Raw genomic sequence first — 20,776 nt, forward strand, 5'->3', positions numbered from 1 at the left:
TCAGTCCTGCGTGTAGCGTAGACCACTATCACATGTCCATTTGCAGAATTTATTGTCGCTATGTGTAATGTTATAAGAGCAAAGCGTCTGGCAGTAAGCGGAGCTGGAGAGACGGGGGGCTTAGTGATGTTCCTCCTGGAGAGCGCCGTTATGGGGGCATCGATCAGGGGTCATTAAGCAGACATCCCATCCATGGCAAGATCATCTGGCAGGAATGCCGCAGGTTTCCGGATCTGCCCAGGCGTACGCTCGGCTGGAGAGAGCACAGCTGAAAGCTGAATGCCGGCATTACATAATCCCGCTATTCCTTCTACTCTTCTGCACCAAAGCCGGTTAACCCCATGTGACTGTACCCCAGGCACAACCAAGAGCAATGGGTCTCGCACAGATTTGCATTCGCTATGTGACAACCTGACATGTTGGTGCTTTCTTTGCTTAATACATCCCAGCATGTTGTACAGAACCTGGAGATTACTTGTACGGCAGCCTAACCTACCCTCCAGAGCCCGCTATCATCTGTATGATGACGAAAAGGTCATTTGTGGAAGATTACATTCAGTTTTGCTTGACTTCATGCCAAAAATATCATGTCTGGCCTATTTAGGAAGAACATGTGGGTTCTGTTCATCCTGAGCCTCCTGCTTCTTGAATATGCCAAGACATTCTGACTGCTTTTACAAGTGGGAAGAAGAGCAAAAGGGTAGGTATAGGAAGCTGTAGCTTTGGCTGTCCAGGCATGATGGGAGTTGTAGTTTTGCAACAGCTGGGGAGCCAAGGTTCTCTACCCCTGTCCTGAGGGGATGTCACCCAAAAGCTTGTATTGTATAGGCCAGAATTTCACCCAAAAGGCTGACGGTGACTGTGTCTATAAAGTTATGCCATCAATCTGTCCATACACTTCTCGTAGTAAATCATTGTGTCTCCTGACACAGCAGAGGGTGACAGATCCGAGCAGGGGGTGAGTGTGATCTGTGCAGCCAGAATTATCGCTTCCTCCGGATCTGAAATGTAATCCGCGCACAGCTGAGGAGCCGGCGTATTACATGACCTGTCACTAATGGTTATATAGAGGTGTGAATGAATGGACGCAGCTACACTACACTAAATACTGTGATGTACTCTGTGACTGGAAGGTAGTACCATTTACTATAATGTGTGGTACAGCCAAAGATTATTACTATACATCTACATAGAAGACTTTCCAGTTCTACAACTTCATAATATTCTTTATTTAAAGGGGTATTCCACTCAAACATAACTTTTCATATGTTGCTGCCCATGGTGAGACTAACAATTCCTTTCATACTTATTATCTATTCAGTCTCCTTCCCCCGTTTCTGAGCTGCTGCTTTCTGCTAAAGACACAAAAATCTGTATGAGCTTTTCTTTCTGTCTCCTCCCTCCCTTCTGAGACAGATGATGTGAACAAGTCCCTGGCATGCTTTATCTGTAACTTTGGAGCATCTGTGTAATATTGGGAGGGTTATACAGAGGTCAAGTTGCTAAAGAACTTACTGTGATTAATCCTCTCAGCATTGCAAAGAAGATACAATGTTGCAGATAAAGCCAACCAGGGACTTGTTTACATTAGCTATCTCAGAAGGGAGGGGGAGACAGAGAGAAAGGCTCACACACAGATTTTTGTGTCCTCAGTGGAAAAAAGTAACTTAGAACTGGGGGAAGGAGACTGAATTGATAATAACAAGTATGGAAGGAATTGTTAGTCTCACCGTGGGCAGCATTATATCAAAAGTTATGTCTGAGTGGAATACCCCTTTAATTCTTTTCAAGTTCTCTTCTCGCTGCCAGTGAAAAGAAGCATAGGGAATCCCTGCTCTTGTTTTGGGTTTATTCATGCTGTAAGGTTTTAGTTGGTTATGATAGAGGCCTCAATCATCTGTGTGAAAGCTTCTACTATATATTACTGTACTGTGTATCTGTCCTAGAGTGTACATTTACCTCTGGTCTCCAGGTTAGGTATAGAAATCCACATAAAGAGCTGAATCACTGTGTACATATGCTAAGTTAAGTAACTCCAGAGCTGCACTCACTATTCTGCTGGTGGGGTCACTGTGTATATACATTACATTACTTATCCTGTACTGATCCTGAGTTACATCCTGTATTATACCCCAGAGCTGCACTCACTATTCTGCTGGTGGGGTCACTGTGTACATACATTACATTACTTATCCTGTACTTATCCTGAGTTACATCCTGTATTATACTCCAGAGCTGCACTCACACATTCTGCTGGTGGGGTCACTGTGTACATGGTAATGGGACATACGGATCAGGATAAACAGGAAATAACATTGCTGGGATTAATAATATCCATACTATTAATGTTGTATTGCTATAAGTATCCGGGGTCAGTGCTGTGTGCTGGGGACATGTGTTAAATGAACTCCTGGCACTATGCTCCATAGGAAAGCGATAACACCTGCCAGGAAGACAGCTATCAAGTGTTGGGATGTCTCTGGGTGGTCTCTCTACATCACAGGTGTCAAACTCAGGCTTTGGCTCTTCAGGCATGATGGGAATTGTAGTTTTGTAGCAGCTGGAGGGCCTGAGATTGACACCCCTGCTCTACATAGACTCAGAACCTCAGTGATCAGTAATCTGTAAGGATAATATTATTTGATTTCCCTGCAGCGCCTCCGCAGGGGAAATGAAGCATTACATCAATAGGAGGTCTGTGAAATGAAGGACAGGATGCTCATTTGCCGCTCTCCCATACACTGTATATTATTACTTTGGTATATTTGTTCACCTGATATATTCCTGTTCTTTTCTGCTTCAGGTATTTCGAGTTTTATGAAGGTCCTATGGATTTCAATTCGACAAAATGCTTGGAGCTGAGGAAGGACATCATTGATGTGAAGGTTCTCTCCATGTGAGTATGTAGGATTCCTGTAAAGATCATGGCAAGTTCCTGGAATATTAAAGGTTTAAAGGCACAGTAAAAGCTATAACACATCCTGCTTCTTGGCGCTTATTGTCCTGTGGAGCGTACAATACTATTTCTACTTGCTTATACAGCAAGTCCGCTCAACACTAGTCTTAAAGGGTATGCAGCTGTGTTTTTTTTTCTTTCTAATCGACTGGTGTCAGAAAGTTATATAGACTTGTAATTTACTTCTACTTAAAAATTTCAAGTGTTCCAATGCTTATCAGCTGCTGTATGTCCTGCAGGAAAGGGTGTTTTCTTTCCAGTGGAGGTAATCTCTGCAACCCCCTCTCTCCCCGGACAGAACAGATCTATATAACATTCCGACATCAGTTGATTTGAAACCAATTTCTTTCCCCTTTAAGTAATTCTCCACTCAGCGAGCTGGCATTGATATTAAACTGTAATTTTGTAAATTGCGATGTCATTGTGGAGACCACACCCCCTTTGTTCCCACGCCTCTTTGCCACGAATGGTGCTGATGGCAAAACATTTTCGGAGGTTTGCTCAATAATGTTACGACTTTTTGCCTTTTAAATACTTTTTGTTATCAGTAGACACAATTGAATAAAACTTTATTTAAACCCATTCATTCCTTACACTCCCATCCTAATGTACTCTGTTTTATTTATACCCAGCCATTCCCTACAGTCCTGTCCTCTTGACGTGTCGGTGGATGATTAGAGAGGATGCATTGCATAGAACTACAGCCATGTTGCCTGGCGTGATGCATTAGAGTCTTTATATAGGATACTGATGCATATCCCAGACATTGATTTTACTTGTAGGATGTGGGCTTGGCAGGGAATCTCTGGCCACTTATTCCTTTTAGGATTGATGCTGACTCATCTTTTCTCCGTTAGGAAGTTAAGGCATCTATAATTAAAGAATATCTGCTCCTATTTTTACATTTCCTATAGTCATATAGTCTTTAAACTTAACCCCTTTAAGGTCCAAGTTTTCTTTTCATTATTTTATCATCCCATAAGAAGATCCTCTACATGCTTGTTATTTAAAGGAGAAGTCCGGCCAAAACTATTTTTTAATATGTTATTACTTATGGAAAGTTAGACAAATTTCTAATGTACATTATTTATGGGAAATGCACATATAGGGCTATTTTCCTTAATTTAGTAGATCAGGGAGACTTCAGATTCTCTGAAATACTGTGACGTCACGAACGGGGGGTGTAATTACAATGGAGTGTCCAACAGGGGGCGCACTATATATAGGAGTCAATGAGTACCATTGACTTCTATATATAGTGCGCCCCTGCTGGACACTCCATTGGAATTACAATCGATGTGTATGTAAATGTAATAGACAGTATGTTTTTGATTGAATACATTTATGGAATACTTTGGGGAGCAAGTATTAAGTATTAGTTCATCTGTTGTTTAGTAGTATGATAATGCAACTGGCCTCATGTCATGTGACCTCCCTGGCTGCCATAGTAACCAAAACAGCCGTTGAGCTCTGGCTGGGATCAGTTGGTCACACCCCTTTTTCTAGAGACTTCCCTCTACCTTCAAGGGGGAAGGACGTGTTTTCCTGTGTCTCCTCAAGGGGAGAGGCCACAACCCTGCAGTATCCTATCTATTGCTGGTCTGAAGTATTCCTGTCTAGTCCAGATCATCCTGACTCTTCAATTATCATATTTATCTAAGATCTGGGCATCGTTTCCAGTCACAGTCGCTTCATCATTGTTAACAGCAAGTATCCTATTCAGCCTGTTTACCCAGCATTATACTCCCGAGACTACTACGCCCATCATTCAATTGTCCCTCACTCAAAGTAACGCTACTACACCACGGCCTATTGCAGCATCAACTACTATTATCAGTTATATTTAAGTTTGCTTCAATCCTGGTTGCGTCCAGAGAAAGACTGTTGCTATTAATAACCACCGAGGTAATAAACATACAACTACCGTTGTTTCTGAACCCTGGCATTGGTTTGATTATTGGTTCCTTGACTAAGGACAACGAAGAATCGTGTGGTGTAGCGGGGCCCGCTTGGACAGATGCCCGTCAGTTAGTCAGCTCCCCTCGTGCCATAGCCATGACATAACATCTGGCCAGTGACTAACTGGGCTAAATCTACTATTGCTAACTACTACTCCTAACGAGTTGCCCCGGCTCACCACAAGAGCAGAGAGCGGCGGTGAGCGGCGGCGGAGAGAGGCGGTGAGCGGCGGGATAGTGGCACTCATTGACTTCTATATATATATATATATATATATATATATATATATATAGTGCGCCCCCTGCTGGACACTCCATTGTAATTACACCCCCGGTTCGTGACGTCACAGTATTTCAGAGAATCTGAAGTCTCCCTGATCTACTAAATTAAGGGAAATAGCCCTATATGTGCATTTCCCATAAATAATGTACATTAGAAATTTGTCTAACTTTCCATAAGTAATAACATATTAAAAAATAGTTTTGGCCGGAGTTGTCCTTTAATACTGTGGGGCCATTTTGAGTGCCTATAACTTATTAACTAATACACTACAAGTAATACCCGGTAATGGCCGTACTAGTGCAGAGCCGGGAGGGGCTGGAGAGCCCTCATGACTGGGGTTTGGAGGGACAGGAGTAGTTGGCATGAGGAAGAGGGCAGAGTAGGGTGTGGCTTGGAGTTAAAGGAGAGCAAGGGATCAGTGGGGCAGAGTAAGGTGGGGCGAGTTATAAGGGCAGGGGATTGATTATTGGCTGTTAGAGAGATGCATTAAGATTATTGGTAAATTAAGTTACTTCGAGGGGGTTCGGTAGGTTCGTTTTTTTGTAGAGTTGGTATTCCTTTATGGGCCATGAGGATTTGGGCACAGCTCATGCATTTGTCTTGTCGCAGCAGTTAGGTTGGCGTGGTGGTGGTGGGCCTTTGGAGTTGGTATAAGATTATGGGCCTCATAGGTAAGAGAGGGAACCACCTCATAGGTAAGAGAGGGAACTATACAGTCTTACAAACACATGGCCACTTTCTTCCAGAGACAGTGCCACTCTTGTCTCAAGGTCAGGTGTGGTTTGCAATTAAACTCCATTTACTTAAATGGATTGAGTTACAAAACCTACCAAACTGTAGACAAGAGTGGTGCTGTCTCTGGAAGAAAGTGGCCATGTTTTTGTTTCACCTCCTGCTGACGCTGTGACCCCGGCACCTAGCGCTAGATCCCTAGACAGATTATCAAGCTTGGGGCTATTTAGTTTAGAAAAAAGACGTCTTAGGGGTAATCTGATCTCAATGTACAAATATGTGAATGGACAGTACAGAGGTCTTTGTAGTGATCTTTTTACTCCTAGGCCTGTAACAATGACAAGGGGGGCATCCTCTATCAGGGGCGGATTAACCTTACCATAGGCCCCGGGCTGTTCACCAAGCCTGCCCCCCCCCCCCACTGTAACTATGGCAGCACTAGCCTTGCGTTCATAGTACAGTATAGATAATGTCATGATGTCCTGATTTGTGAAAAATTGCCATTGAAAAAAATTTGATTTTTTGCCAATCATGGCAGAAGTGTAGCCAAGAGACAGTACACCACTGAAAGTATAAGTCTTTTTGGGTGGTCATGGGCCCCCCAGGAGCTCAGGGCCCCGGGCTGCCGTCCGAAACGCCCCTATTATGATCCACTACTGTCCTCTATGTCTAGAGGAAAGAAGGTTTTACCACCAGCACAGATGCTGATTCTTTACTGTAAGAGCAGTGGGACTATGGAACTCTCTGCCACATGATGTTGTCATGGCTGATTCATTAACCCCTTAACGACAAACGGCGTAAATTTATGCGCTATTGCCGGTAAGAGGGTTCAGAACAGGGCCGCGCAGCGACCCCGCTCTGAACCGTCGCGGTCCCGGGTGCCGCATGTAGCCCGGGACCGCGGCTATTAGCGGGCACAGTCCGATCACCGTGCCTGCTAATCAGATGCAGCTGTCAAAGTTAACAGCTGCATCTGATTACCGGATGCAGCCGTTCCCTGGTGTCTAGTGGTGGAGATCGCCCCCCCGGGACGTTGTCCCGGAGGACCGATCTCCGTGTCTGTTACCTGCCGGGGTCTCCGCCAAGATGGCGCTGATCCCGGCTCGGCACTCGTTTGTTTTCGGCTGCAGCAGCCGAAAGCAAACGAGTGCCTATCTCATCGATCTATGCTGTATAAGTATACAGCATAGATCTCAATGAGAGATCAGAGTGTATATACTAGAAGTCCCCCAGGGGGAATAACCCTAACCCCAGGGGGGCTTCTAGTATAAGTGTAAAAAAAATAAAGCCCCCTCCCCTAATAAAAATCTGAATCACCCCCCTTTTCCCAGGTTATAAATAAAAATAAATAAATAAACATGTTTGCTATCGCCGCATGCATAATCGCCCAAACTATTAATTTATGACATTAATGATCACGCACGGTAAACGGTGTAAGCGCAAACAAATCACAAAGTGCAAAATTGCGCATTTTTGCTCGCATCAAATGCAGAAACATTGTAATAAAAAGGGTTTAAAAAGTCGAATATGCGCAATCAAGGTACCTATAGAAAGTACACATCATGGCGCAAAAAATGACACCTCACACAGCCGCATAGACCAAAGGATAAAAGCGTTATAAGCCTGGGAATACAGCGATTTTAAGAAACATACATATATTTGTTAACAATGGCTTGAATTTTTTACAGGCCATCAGATAAAAGAAAAGTTATACATGTTACATATCGTTGTAATCGTAACGACTTGAGGAACATGCATAACAAGTCAGTTTTACCCCAGGGTGATTGGCGTAATAACAAATACCCACCACACATTTATTTTTTTTCTGGTTTCGCAGTGTACTTTATGAAAAAATTGCCTTTTAAGCACAAGGAGGAAAGAACGAAAATGCAAAAATAGAAATTGGCTCTGTCCTTAAGGGGTTAAATAAGTACAAGGGAGGCCTGGATGCTTTTCTTGAAAAATATAATATTACGAGTTATGGCCAATAGATTTCACTTGATAGGACGCTGATCCAGGTATTCTGATTGCCATATTTTATCCCTGTGATGGCGCAATTGGTGTCTGCTTCCTCTGGATCAACGCAGTAGGGTGGGGGGAGATTTATCAAACATGGTGTAAAGTGAAACTGGCTCAGATGACCCTAGCAACCAATCAGATTCCACCTTTCATTTTCCAAAGAGTCTGTGAGGAATGAAAGGTGGAATCTGATTGGTTGCTAGGGGCAACTGGGCCAGTTTCACTTTACACCATGTTTGATAAATCTCCACCATAGTGTCTTTTTTTCAACTTTATAAACTCTTTTTCTCTCTTCCAGGGTAAAGGAAACAGAATTATTTGATCGTTGGAAAAGTCTTCAGATCTGCAAGTGGGAGATGAATACGACTGAAGCCAATATTTTCAAGTAAGTGACCCCCTTCTCGCCCCTCCCACCGGAGAAAATACAACATGAGTGGGAATTCACTTGTCAAAGTTTCCTTAGATTGGGTAGATGTCTAAAGCTTGCCCATATACATTATATATATGTGCTAATAATGTACTAAAAAACCAAAAACATTACTAAACACAACTAGAAACTAGAAACAGACTAGAAGAGAGAACGTGCTTCAGTATCGGGTTCTTGTACGTAAAAACAAGTCAGACACTATGGTCACTTTAAATGTTATGGCAACAACAGCCACATGGGTAACACAGGAACAGTCCATCATTGGCGGTCAGATATAACTGTCTACAGTCTCTTTAGTCACAAGGTGGACCTGCGTTTGCTGAGGACATCTTGGCACCTTCTTCCACACCAGTCTGGCCTCTTCTCCCAGTGATAGCTGCAGCTCAGCCATAGACATCAACAGATATCTTCTCTACCATTACTAGAAGAAGACTTCCTCTTTTCCTGCACTCCTCTGGAGGTGCCTGACACTGCAGCGGCCATGTTCAGTCCCCAGTCAATGACCTCAGCACAGTACTGCAGGGGTAGGCCTTACCTGTGTAATTCCTGATGGGTTAGCCCCGTCTTGCAGTAATTGGGCACCCTCTGCCTCTCAGCTACACAAGAGATGGCTGGCTTTCCTCCTCACTGTCTCCGGGCTTTGTAGTTACTGGCTGGAAGATGTCGGAGTGTCAGTGCTTCTCATTTCTACCACACCTTACAGACACTTATCTCATGACCCTCTAGGTTACCTCTCAAGGCTGTCCCAATCCCTACCAGTGTGAGGGCCCAATTACACAGAGCGATAATCTGGCAAATGGGGTCTATTCGACAGATTATCGTTTCGTGTAATAAAGGTAATGATCAGCTGATGACAATGATCACTGGCTGATTGGGTCTTTTGGTCCTGGCCTAAAATCATCGGCCGCTGACCTGTAATAGCGATGTGTAAAGAAAATAATAAAGTTAATATATACCTGACCACGCTTCTCCGTGCTTCTGCCCGCTCCCTGGTGTCTTCTTGGCTTCTTCCCATTTTCCGCAGCCGCCGGTGGAACTTCAGAGTTGGCGTCTGAAGTGACAAGCTGCTCAGCCAATCATTAGCAGCGGTGCTGTCCCGTCTCGGCCAGTGATTGGCTGAGCAGCCTGTCACTTCAAAGGACGTCTCTGCAGTTCTTACGGTGTCTGCAGAACTGGGCAGAAGGCAGGAAGGTACTGGAAAGCGCGGAGAGGCCCTGGGGAGAGTGTAAAATAATAAGGTTCATACATACCTAATTATGAAGGCCTCATTCATTAATTTTTCTGCGCCGCCAAACCTCTCGCTATTTTTTTCCCCGTGATCCGTGTAAAATCATCCGTATTTGCATCCATAATTGCATCCTTTTCCGTATCAGTAAAATGTGAATAGTACTAGTTTGCATAGATTTGATCTGTGTTTTTTTATGAACGTCACAGATGTCTATGGATCCCATAGACTTCTATTGGTAATCTGTACCGCAATCACCATCTGCACTAGGACATGTCCTTTTTTTTACGGAATGGATTACGGATCAAAATTTACACGGATTATGTGAATAGCCCAATATAAGTCAATGTGCTCTGAAGTTGAACCGTAATTACGGATCCGCAATTACGGTCGACTTTACAGGACCTGTGAATAAGGCCAAAAAAGTAAGGGCTTCACGGACATCATTGATAAGACCGTGTAACAAGGCCCTAATCCTGCAAAGTACCAGTTGTATAGATGGAAGGTTGGGTGGTAATAGTTCAGGTCTGACACTGATGTTCACAAGCTGCCTCCCTGCTCTTCCATTCCCACCTCTCTTTCCTATGATAATACAGGTTCTGTTTCTGAACCTCGTGTCCTTCCATGGTGACCCCATTGTGTTTTATTCCATAGATCTCAGCTGTCCAGGTGTTGCAATGCCCCTTCCTTCCTTTTCACCACCCAGAAGAACACTCCGCTCGGGACAAAGCTCAGATATGAAGTTGATACGAGCGGTATATTCCAGATCAGCCCTGAGATCTTCAAGATATTCCCAAAGGTATCATCACTACAGGGTCATGGCGGTGTGAGGAGGAGGACAGAATTTATTTTGATAAAATAAACTTTGAAAGTTTTAAAAACCTTGGGGGAGATTTATCAAACATGGTGTAAAGTGAAACTGGCTCACTTGCCCCTAGCAACCAATCAGATTCCACCTCTCATTCCTCACAGACTCTTTGGAAAATGAAAGGTGGAATCTGATTGGTTGCTAGGGGCAACTGAGCCAGTTTCACTTTACACCATGTTTGATAAATCTCCCCCCTTATACGTTAGATATAAAACCCTCTTCCAGAGTGATGAATACATTTACACCACAGTGTCAGGAATAGTCAGATAGCTTAAAGTGACACTCTCACCCCCTTTTTGCATTTTGACTGCTCTCCACAGGTGTAAAGGGTAAATGTTACAGCTTTCATTACTTATTTTATATCACACCTCATGGTGCTTGTTCTGGTAAAAAGTAATTTTTATCACCTGTGGATTGGTATATGTGGGCAGGGCCTCACGACCTGTGCCACATCGCTCCGCCCCGAGCGCCACTTAGCCCCGACCCCATCCGTGACGTCATTGCCGCATAGGCCCCACCCCCTCAGCAGCCATTGGAAGGGCCAGCCTAAAGCTCTAGGCCCCACCCCCTAGATTGCCCACACTAATGACCAAGGGGACGGGGCCTATGTGGTGATGATTACATGGGTGGGGCGGGGCTAAGTGGTGCTAGGGGCGGAGCGATGTGGCACATAGGCCCCGAGGCCCCGCCCACATATACCAATCCACAGGTGATAAAAACGACTTTTTATCAGAACAAGGAACATGAGGTATAATATAAAATAAGTAATGAAAGCTGTAAAATTTACTCTTTACACCTGTGGAGAGCAGTCAAAATGCATATAGGGGGTGACAATGTCACTTTAAATTTAATAAGTTAAATAAAGCTATGTGTCTATAACTACGTCTATAGTTAGGGAAGAAGCATTTAAGGGGATTCTTTACTGTAAGAGCGGTGAGACAATGAAACTCATGGGGAACTGTGTATAATACTACTACTAAGGTGTAGGTACTAAATTCTAGAGGAGGGCCACTGATCCCGGCATTTAGAATTTGAAAGCACTTGTTTCCTATAAGGTGAGGAATATTGTGAGTTACATCCTGCATTGTACTCCAGAGCTGCACTCACTATTCTGCTGGTGGGATCACCTTTTAGTGGGTGCAAGGAGTGCTTGTTCTATACCACTGACAGGTTCTCCTTAACATGCCATCCATTATGCAGTTATTATAGGTGATTTTATGTTTCTTGCAGGAAATGCCTTATTATCGGTCCCAGTTCAAGAAGTGCGCTGTGGTCGGGAATGGAGGAATACTGAAGAACAGCAAATGTGGAAAAGAGATAGACAATGCTGACTTTGTCTTCAGGTATCATATACTGATATCATATGTTACTTCACCCCCCTGTTCCTTACATTGGCCACTGTTAAAGGGGTATTGAAATCTTAACTAACTCTGTTAAGGTTATAGTGTTTCATGTTAAATTTTTTTACAAAAACATTCATTCAGCAAACGTGTCTCCTTTCATTGTTGACAGCTCATTGTCCAGGTTACCAACAACAGCTCTGCTCTAAAAGCACTAATAGCAAAAAAAGAGGGAGGGGGAGAGAGAGAGGCGCTTCCTAGTGCAATATTGTGAGGATTATAAAATAGCAGTGCAGAGGTCAATCTCCAATGCACTCACCTTGTTGTGTTGTGCAAAGGATAGGCACAACACTATCTAGGGCTTCAGATAAATACCGCAGCTCGGCACAAGATCATCCACACAGCTTGTGGAGCACATATACAGATGGGAGGAGAAACCCTCAAGGACTTTGGTATCCAACAGCGATCTTCTAAAGTGCCAAGCGCAGGTGGAAAATGGAGTTGCGTGGTAATAATAAATAGCCGCATGTGCGGTAACCACAAAATATAGCTCCCAGTCAAACTGGTAAAAAAACAAATAATTTATTGGTAGTAGCGACGCGTTTCGGCACCAGCATCCATAGGTGCCTTTCTCAAGCCTAACAACAGTCCTAGATATCACCTTATTTATACATACATAGTACTACAGGTCTCAGCACGGCACTTCCGGTATCCCGGAGCGCCGCCGGTGTTAACTCACAATCATCGGATACTTCATTGAACATCAAATACCGTTAATTATACAAATATAACACAATACATGCTACAAAACAGAACACTGATCGTGTACTTACAGTCCCATAACCCTCCGTCCATGATCCCCTTGCCGGAACTTCGTGTGGCTACGGCGGAAGTGACATGGAGCGCAATGGGTTAGTGTACACGATCTACGTTATCAGCGTAATACTACGTAAAGAGGGTAAGTGCATTAGTAGAAATAACGCCTGCAGACCACTAGATGGACACTATCTTTGGACTACACCTGACCACAACAATATCGTCAGGTGTAACCAAGCACTCAAGATTATATATATCAAAAGTACAAATATCCTTAGTGGTACTACCTATATATAAAATCAATAAATAGGATATTTAACAACAATAATACATAAATTCGACCCCTTTTAGATGTGTTCAATAAGTTCATTCAAACCATCAGGATGTAATGATTGGATTCTATATATCCAATATGTTTCACGTTTATTTAATGCAGCAATTCTATTGTATGTTCCTGTTGGGATTTGTTCAATAGGAATAATTGAAATTTTATTAAAATCTCTATTATGTGCACTAGTGAGGTGGCGCGATAAACTATGTTTTAAAAATCCTTTTACTGTGTTGTGTCTGTGTGAGTTTATCCTTTTATGGAGGGGCTGGATGGTGCGCCCGATATACTGTAACCCGCACTCACAAGTAAGCAAATATACTACAAAAGGACAGGAGCAATCAAGATGTTGTTTAATCGCAAAATTATCTCCTGTTATATTTGATTTGAACCTATTAGCACCCACTGAAATGTTCAAACAGCATTTACATTGTTTTTTTCCACATTTCCACACTCCTTTTTTCTCATCCAATTTTTTTACATCATCTCTTTTTTTTGGATGTTTTAATCTGCTTGGTGCTATGATATTACGTAGGGTAATACCTCTTCTAAATGTCAAGTTTGGTTTTTCCGGGATTAATCTCTTTAAAATTGGATCAGAGGTAAGTAGGTGCCAGTGTTTTTCAAGAGTTTTTTTGATCGGTATATTACTGTTATTAAATGCAGTGATGAAATTGAAGCGCCATCTTTCTAAATTATCGGTTTTAAATGTTTGCAACTCCCGATTAGGGAGCAGCAAATCTAGGACTGTTGTTAGGCTTGAGAAAGGCACCTATGGATGCTGGTGCCGAAACGCGTCGCTACTACCAATAAATTATTTGTTTTTTTACCAGTTTGACTGGGAGCTATATTTTGTGGTTACCGCACATGCGGCTATTTATTATTACCACGCAACTCCATTTTCCACCTGCGCTTGGCACTTTAGAAGATCGCTGTTGGATCCCAAAGTCCTTGAGGGTTTCTCCTCCCATCTAAAAGCACTAATAGCACATATATATATATATTGTAAAATATATATATTGTAAAATATATATATATATTTATTATAGCTACATATACGGGGGGGGGGGGGGGGGAGAGAAGTTTGGTGGAGAGAAGCACAGGAGAGAAGAAGGGGGGAGAAGTATGGTGGAGAGAAGCACAGGAGAGAAGCAGGGGGGAGAAGTATGGTGGAGAGAAGCACAGGAGAGAAGCAGGGGGGAGAAGTATGGTGGAGAGAAGCACAGGGGAGAGAAGCATGGTGGAGAGAAGCACAGGAGAGAAGCAGGGGGGAGAAGCATGGTGGAGAGGAGTAGGGGGGAGACGTATGGTGGAGAGAAGCACAGGAGAGAAGCAGAGGGGAGAAGTATGGTGGAGAGAAGCACAGGAGAGAAGCAGGGGGGAGAGAAGCACAGGAGAGAGGCAGGGGGGAGAAGTATGGTGGAGAGAAGCACAGGAGAGAAGCACAGGGGGGAGAAGAAAACAGGCCCAGGTTTCACACTGAGTGAGTATAAATACATTTAGAATCTATATTATTAACTATATGTATAATATGTACTGTTTTAGTGTCATTTTGTGCCATTTTGGTTGGTGGTGTGCCCCGGGATTTTTTAAGTATAAAAAGTGTGCCGCTGCTCAAAAAAGGTTGAAAATCACTGACCTAAATAACAAGCTGTCAATAATAGAAAAGAAATAGCAGAATATCAGGAGGAGGAGGCAAGTTTGTTAAATGAATGTATTTGCAACAAACATTTAACTTGAGGAGTCCTACAAGTTTATATATGTTAGTTGAGATAGAAATACCCCTTTATCATGCGTTCACACCTACAGGATCTGCAGCAGATCCACAGCAGATTTGTTGGTGCAGATTTAATGTTGTGTTTAGTTATTTAAATAAAATCTGCTGCGAATCTGCGGCAGAAAATCAGTTGCAGATCCTGTAGGTGTGAACGCACCCTTAAGTTGAATTTGGACAAACGTCAGTGATAGTTACTTTCTTGACACTGCCACATTGCATTGCCCACCCTGAGTTACAGCAATTATTCTACAGAGAGCTGCATTCACTATTCTGTAGACTTCAGAGCTGAAATCTTCCATCACTGATTCTTTTTTTAGAACGTGAGCACATTCCATAGACTTTAATGTAGCACATTGTATTTCCCTGTGTGTGAACATAGCCTCAGTCTTATAACAAGACCAAAGATTTTGTCAGAGCAGCTGATCTTCCTAATCCTTTCTGAAGCATTGTTTTTTATCCTGACCTTGGTTTTAATCCGCTGAGCGCTCCCGCTACCGCTTTGGCTAATTTATCAGTAGTCGATAGCCGCACAGTCAAGGCCGCAGCAAGGACAATACTGGGCTTTCTGATGGGATAGCTGTTTCTAGAATGTGGGGGATTTACAAATGAATGAATACATTACAAGCATGTGTTGTCCTCTCTGTATTGTATTGTCTCTGGCTGGACAGTGGATTATGCTATCTAAGGTATCTCTCTGGCGCCATCTGCTGTCCAATATGGATAATAACATTGTCTGCGGTTGCCTTTTTGTGGTCATAGAAAACAGAATGAAAAAGCATACTTTAACAATTTTTTTTAAATAAATTGGTGACAAAAAGGTATACAAATTGTAAATTTTGTTTATTAAAAAATCTCAGTCCTTCCAGTACTTATCAGCTGCTGTATGTCCTGCAGGAAGTGATGGATTCTCTTCAGTCTGACACACTGCTCTCTGCTGCCACCTCTGTCCATGTCAGGAACTGTCCAGAGCAGAATAAGTTTTCTATGGGGATTTGCTGCTGCTCTGGAAAGTTCCTGACATGAACTGTGATTTAATGGAAAGTAAATTTAACGTTTTCCCCCCTCGTCCTTTTCATGCTTCAAAATACACTTCAAAAATTAGATATGAGATAGCTGTCACAATCCCAAATTAGGTTGGTTTTAAATAGGTTTTGCCAGCATTAGATGTATGAGGGTTCCCCACTGACATTATTAAAAGGGGCACTTCAGTTGCCATTGTGTGGGTGTGGCCTGTGTTTATGGGCGGAGTTATGATACATGCGTGGCTATGTACAACTCCACTCATATAACAGCTAGTGACCAACAAACATGAGGCTTACAATACTGAACACTATATTGACTATTCTATTGGTCTTTTTTTCCCAGATGCAACCTCCCTCCTATATCTGATAAGTATGTGGCAGATGTTGGCATGAAGACAGACGTGGTGACAATCAATCCAAGTATTATAACAGAGAGGTCAGTCATGTGATCAGTGACGAGGTGCCATGAAAGTAAGCCAAAGGGCTTTGGCTGTTCCCTCCTTGTCTACTGTTTTAATGTTACATCCTGTTCTACCTACATCATAAACTAGGAAAAACTCACATCTAGCACCTTATAGTAGTTTACGATTTGTTTGGTTTTGTAAACTTTCATTTTTTTAAATTTTCAAATATTCATAAAATTTGAAAAGCAATGGCTTCTCTTAGGTTGTATCAAAAGACGTGGGATGATTTCTTCCCGTATCTGCCATATATGAGAAAACTGCAACTTTTTTTTTCCAGTTTTTCCAAGATATCTGCCGATAGTTAAATGAGTAGAATCATTCTTGTTTCTATGTAAGTGGAATTCTTCAAGGAAAAAAAAAAAAAGAACAGCAGGAGGTGGTGTGTACATAATAAAAAAGTTATACTCACTTGTCCTGGTCCCACGCAGCCACGCCCAATCCTTCACCGGTCTACTTTATCTCCCAATTCCTGTGACATCACATGACCACAGGAATTGCCCTTTTAGCCAATCAGTGACTGAGGTGGGACAATGCTGCAGTCACTGATTGGCTGGACAGTTCCTGTGGTAACTTGACATCACAAGAATTGGGAGATAGAGGAGTCTTTATCAGGGGCGGATTAACTTTACCATAGACCCTGGGCTGTTCAGCAAGCCTGGGCCCATCCACCCCACTGACAGCATAAAGTACGGGATAGATAATGTCATGAGGCCCTGATTTGTGCAAAATCGAGGTAAAAAAAGTAGCGATTGTTTGCAAATCATGGTAGAACTGTAGCCAGGAACAATACACCATTGAAAGTATAAGTCTGATTTGGTGGCCATGGCCCCCATCCCCCAGAAGCTCAGGGCCCCGGCGGTAGACCTATTATAATTCGCTATTGGTCTTTATATGTAAGTGGAGTTGTCTAAGCAAAAAAAACAAACAAATTGAAGGACAGCAGGAGATGGTCTGGACCTAATAAAAGAGTTATACTCACCTGTCCTCGTCCCATGCAGCTGTGCCCAGTCCTCCACAGGTCTTGTTTATTTCTCAATTTCTATAACGTCATATGACCACAGGAATTGCCATTTAGCCAATCAGTGACTGAGGTGGGGCAATGGTGCAGCTACTGATTGGCTGAGGAGGTCCTGTGGTAACATGATGTCACAGGAATCAGGAGATGGAGGAAACTAGAGAAGGACAGGGATGGGCGAGTATAACTTGTTTATTATGTTATTATTTCCATGTTCTATCCCTGTACAAGCTCCAGGTTGTCTGGACCCATAAAGGTCCTAATATTATTAGTACGAGTACGGTAATAAAGTTTAGGCAGATGCATTGTAACAATCTGAGAGTAGATCATGATCATTTCTATTCTGCCTTGATAGGTTCCAGAAGTTGGAGAAATGGCGGAAACCTTTCTACGACGTGTTACAGGGTTACGAGAACGCTTCTATCCTCCTCCCGGCCTTCTACAACACCCGCAACACCGACGTCTCCATCCGGGTAAAGTACGTCCTGGATGACTTTGAGTCCCAGCAGTCCGTGTACTATTTCCATCCTCAGTATCTCATCAATGTCTCCCGCTTTTGGCTCATCCAAGGTGTGAGGGCCAAACGCATCAGCAGCGGCCTGATCCTGGTGACGGCTGCTCTGGAGCTGTGCGATGAGGTCCACCTCTACGGCTTTTGGGGCTTTCCCATGAATCCATCAGGAACCTTCATCACCCATCATTATTATGACAATGTGAAACCTCGACCAGGCTTCCACGCCATGCCTTCGGAAATCTTCAACTTTATCCATATGCATAGTAAGGGCATCCTCCGTGTCCACACCGGCACTTGCTTCTAAGAAGCCTCGTCCGTTGCGTGTACCACATGCAAGAGTTGGATGTCTCCACCGAAATTATGCAATAAATGCTTTGAGCAGACTACGTAGGACGATGCCTCCAAATGAGTTGGCGATTTGCCAGAGCCACTTCAAGAAATTACTTATTGTCAAAGGGGAATATGGTGAAACCAAAAAAAAAAAAAAAAACAGTAAAAAAAAAAAAAAGCATTTTCATCAGCACTGGTTTGACAGCTACAATTCTGCAAAGCACAGGAGAAGAATTAGCACACGCAGTGCATTTACCAGCATCATCCACCTAACCCACCATCCGCCATGGAGACTGGAGGAGGGCAGGAACAGTTACTATAGCGGTTCACGTAATTTCCTGCTTTTTGGGTTTTATGAAAACCTCAAAAAAAAAAAAAGTCATGTAAAACAATGTAAAGTTATAATATAGGAGCCGATGAAGCCCTATAGGGCAAGCTGGTCCGCTGGTGACCCATTATGCCTTTGCCATTGCCTATTCCGGTAGGCATTGATGGACACTTTTCTGGACAATTCCCATCTTGGGCATATGCAACATTGGCACTTATCTAAACAATGGAATTACAAGTGGGAAAACAGGGAAACCAAAAATACCATGTATGTTGATGACACGAAGCTCCGCTTTGGCTCTACTTAGAATTTTTTGTATTATGTAATAGCATTATAAGTGATTATCTTGTATTAAGAGGCACTGTGAGGGTCTACAGGATATGCCATAATGTCTGAAAGGTGTGGCTACTATTTCTAGGACTGGAACCCGTCTTCAGAACAGGGGTCAATGTCCCACCTGGTGATAAGACGTGTAAACAGACAGCTATGTGTGCCTATATGCCCCCATATACATATGCATGCTCGGCTTGGCAGATCATGCGCGTGTTCTGAATGGGGAGGGGGAAGAAAGCTGCTGCCGCACACCTCTGGTGTGGGAACCAAAAGACTGGTCGCGCTGAAACCTAACAAGCCTGATCTTTCTCTGTCTTAACGCCTGTTGTCAGGAGGCCACAATATACATTAAAGGGGTTGTCCCATGAAGCAAAATTTGTAAAATCCGATGTGTGCCACATACATATAAGTAGGGATGGTCCGATCCTGCCGAGGTTTGGGTTCGTACGAACCTGAACTCTCGGCAATGATTCCCGCTGTCTGCCCGCTCCGTGGAGAGGGTGGATACAGCGGGAGGAACGCCTGGAAAACTGGGATACAGCCATAGCCATAGGCTGAATTTCAGTTTTCCAGGCGGTCTTCCTGCTGTATCCACCCGCTGCACGGAGCGGCCAGACAGCGGGAATCTGATGCCGAGCGTTCGGGTTCACACGAACCCGAACTTCGGCAGGTTCGGACCATCCTTACATATAAGTATAGGAGTACACATGTACAGTTTTTAGCAAAATAAGCTAAATCCTGATACTGTTTTTCTCCCCCATGCATCCATTCATTTCCTGGTTTTCTCTCTGAACTATGACCCTGTTGTTGCCATGCAACAGTGCACACACACTTTCCCACAATCCCTCTTGCTTGCAGGCTGAGTGGAGACTAACTGCCAGTATTTCCTGGAGATTTTGGTTGAACTGAGCATGCCTGGCCCATCTTAGCGGGTACTGTTGCCAAGAGCAACAGGTTATCAAAACAATGCCAACACTGGGGGATTAGTATCTGTGTATCTCAATCAGTACGGTTTTCTTAATGATACAACCCCTTTAAGTCGGGTATGGCCAAAATATATCTAGTGCGTATAGCGACTTCTATACTTATTCCTGGGCTGGATGTGGTATCCGGAGACCACCTCACCAGGAAGAACAAGGTGGGGAGACCCCTATACTGAAATTAGGTACAAGTCCCAGAGGTAGCGATGCCCACCAGAACTGGATTTGCCATAAATGTGTATGATGGGAACACCCCTTCAAATAAGTTAACACCATTTTATGCCTTTTCCGTTTGAAAAAAGATTATTTCCGCGGCGGATTAGCCACCCCCCCCCCTTTTATTCTTCTTTGTTGTCTCGAAAACATTTTTAGAAATTATTTTTGTGTTATAAGTGAAATAACAGGCAATATGAATAAAAAAAAAAGAGTCAATATGGATCTGGTGTTAAAGCTCAGGAATAATTCACATCCACCGCAGGCCGCCATCTTACCTCCAATGAAAGACAATGGGGCAGTTTCATTGTTTAAAAGATAAAATTTTTTTTACCTACAGCAACCAATCAAAACGCAGCTTTGATTTCCTGATCAGCTCTTGAAAATTCAAAGCTGCTTTGTGATTGGCGCTAAGGGCAAAAAGCGCTGTTATTCTTACAGACAAGTTTTACAAATCTGCTTTCAGTTTCAGGAGTTTTTTTAAAAAAAAAAATGTCTTTTTTTTTTTGCAGTTTAAGGCTCGATTCACACGTAGTAATAGTGCGTCCGTATGTACGGATGTAATAGTGCGGCCGTATATTTGATGTTTCGTGTGTATGCTGGGAAGTATAGGATATGCGGCTGCACAGTGCACACTCCGTATGAGTTTCTGGCCTGATTGTATCCGGGTCCGTAAAAAATGAGCAAGACCATTATTTCCGGGCCGAAATGGTCCAAGTCGACCGTAGGAAGTAACATTCGGGCCTGGCGGAACCTCTGATTACTGCCGGATCAATCTGGATTCTCATTAGAATAATTCATCAATGCGTAACGCCCCTTCAGTTTAAAAGGCCCAAGTGAATGGGCTT

The 20,776-nt window shown here is 43.2% G+C and overlaps 1 protein-coding gene across 2 annotated transcripts in view; it reads left to right on the forward strand.

The window, feature by feature from the left end:
• The window catches only part of ST8SIA5 (ST8 alpha-N-acetyl-neuraminide alpha-2,8-sialyltransferase 5), a 46,965-nt gene extending 26,526 nt beyond the window's left edge, over positions 1-20,439 (forward strand). For both annotated transcript variants that reach the window (XM_069964838.1, XM_069964840.1), the window contains 6 exons: positions 2,804-2,896; positions 8,247-8,333; positions 10,255-10,399; positions 11,699-11,811; positions 16,095-16,187; positions 17,586-20,439. In XM_069964838.1, the coding sequence (XP_069820939.1) occupies positions 2,804-2,896; positions 8,247-8,333; positions 10,255-10,399; positions 11,699-11,811; positions 16,095-16,187; positions 17,586-18,048 (994 nt within the window). In that variant the 3' untranslated portion in view covers positions 18,049-20,439. The remainder of the gene's footprint in view (positions 1-2,803; positions 2,897-8,246; positions 8,334-10,254; positions 10,400-11,698; positions 11,812-16,094; positions 16,188-17,585) is intronic.
• The last annotated feature ends 337 nt before the right edge of the window (positions 20,440-20,776 follow it).

The sequence above is a fragment of the Dendropsophus ebraccatus genome, chromosome 3, assembly GCF_027789765.1.
Source record: "Dendropsophus ebraccatus isolate aDenEbr1 chromosome 3, aDenEbr1.pat, whole genome shotgun sequence".
NCBI classification, from domain to species: Eukaryota; Metazoa; Chordata; class Amphibia; order Anura; family Hylidae; genus Dendropsophus; species Dendropsophus ebraccatus.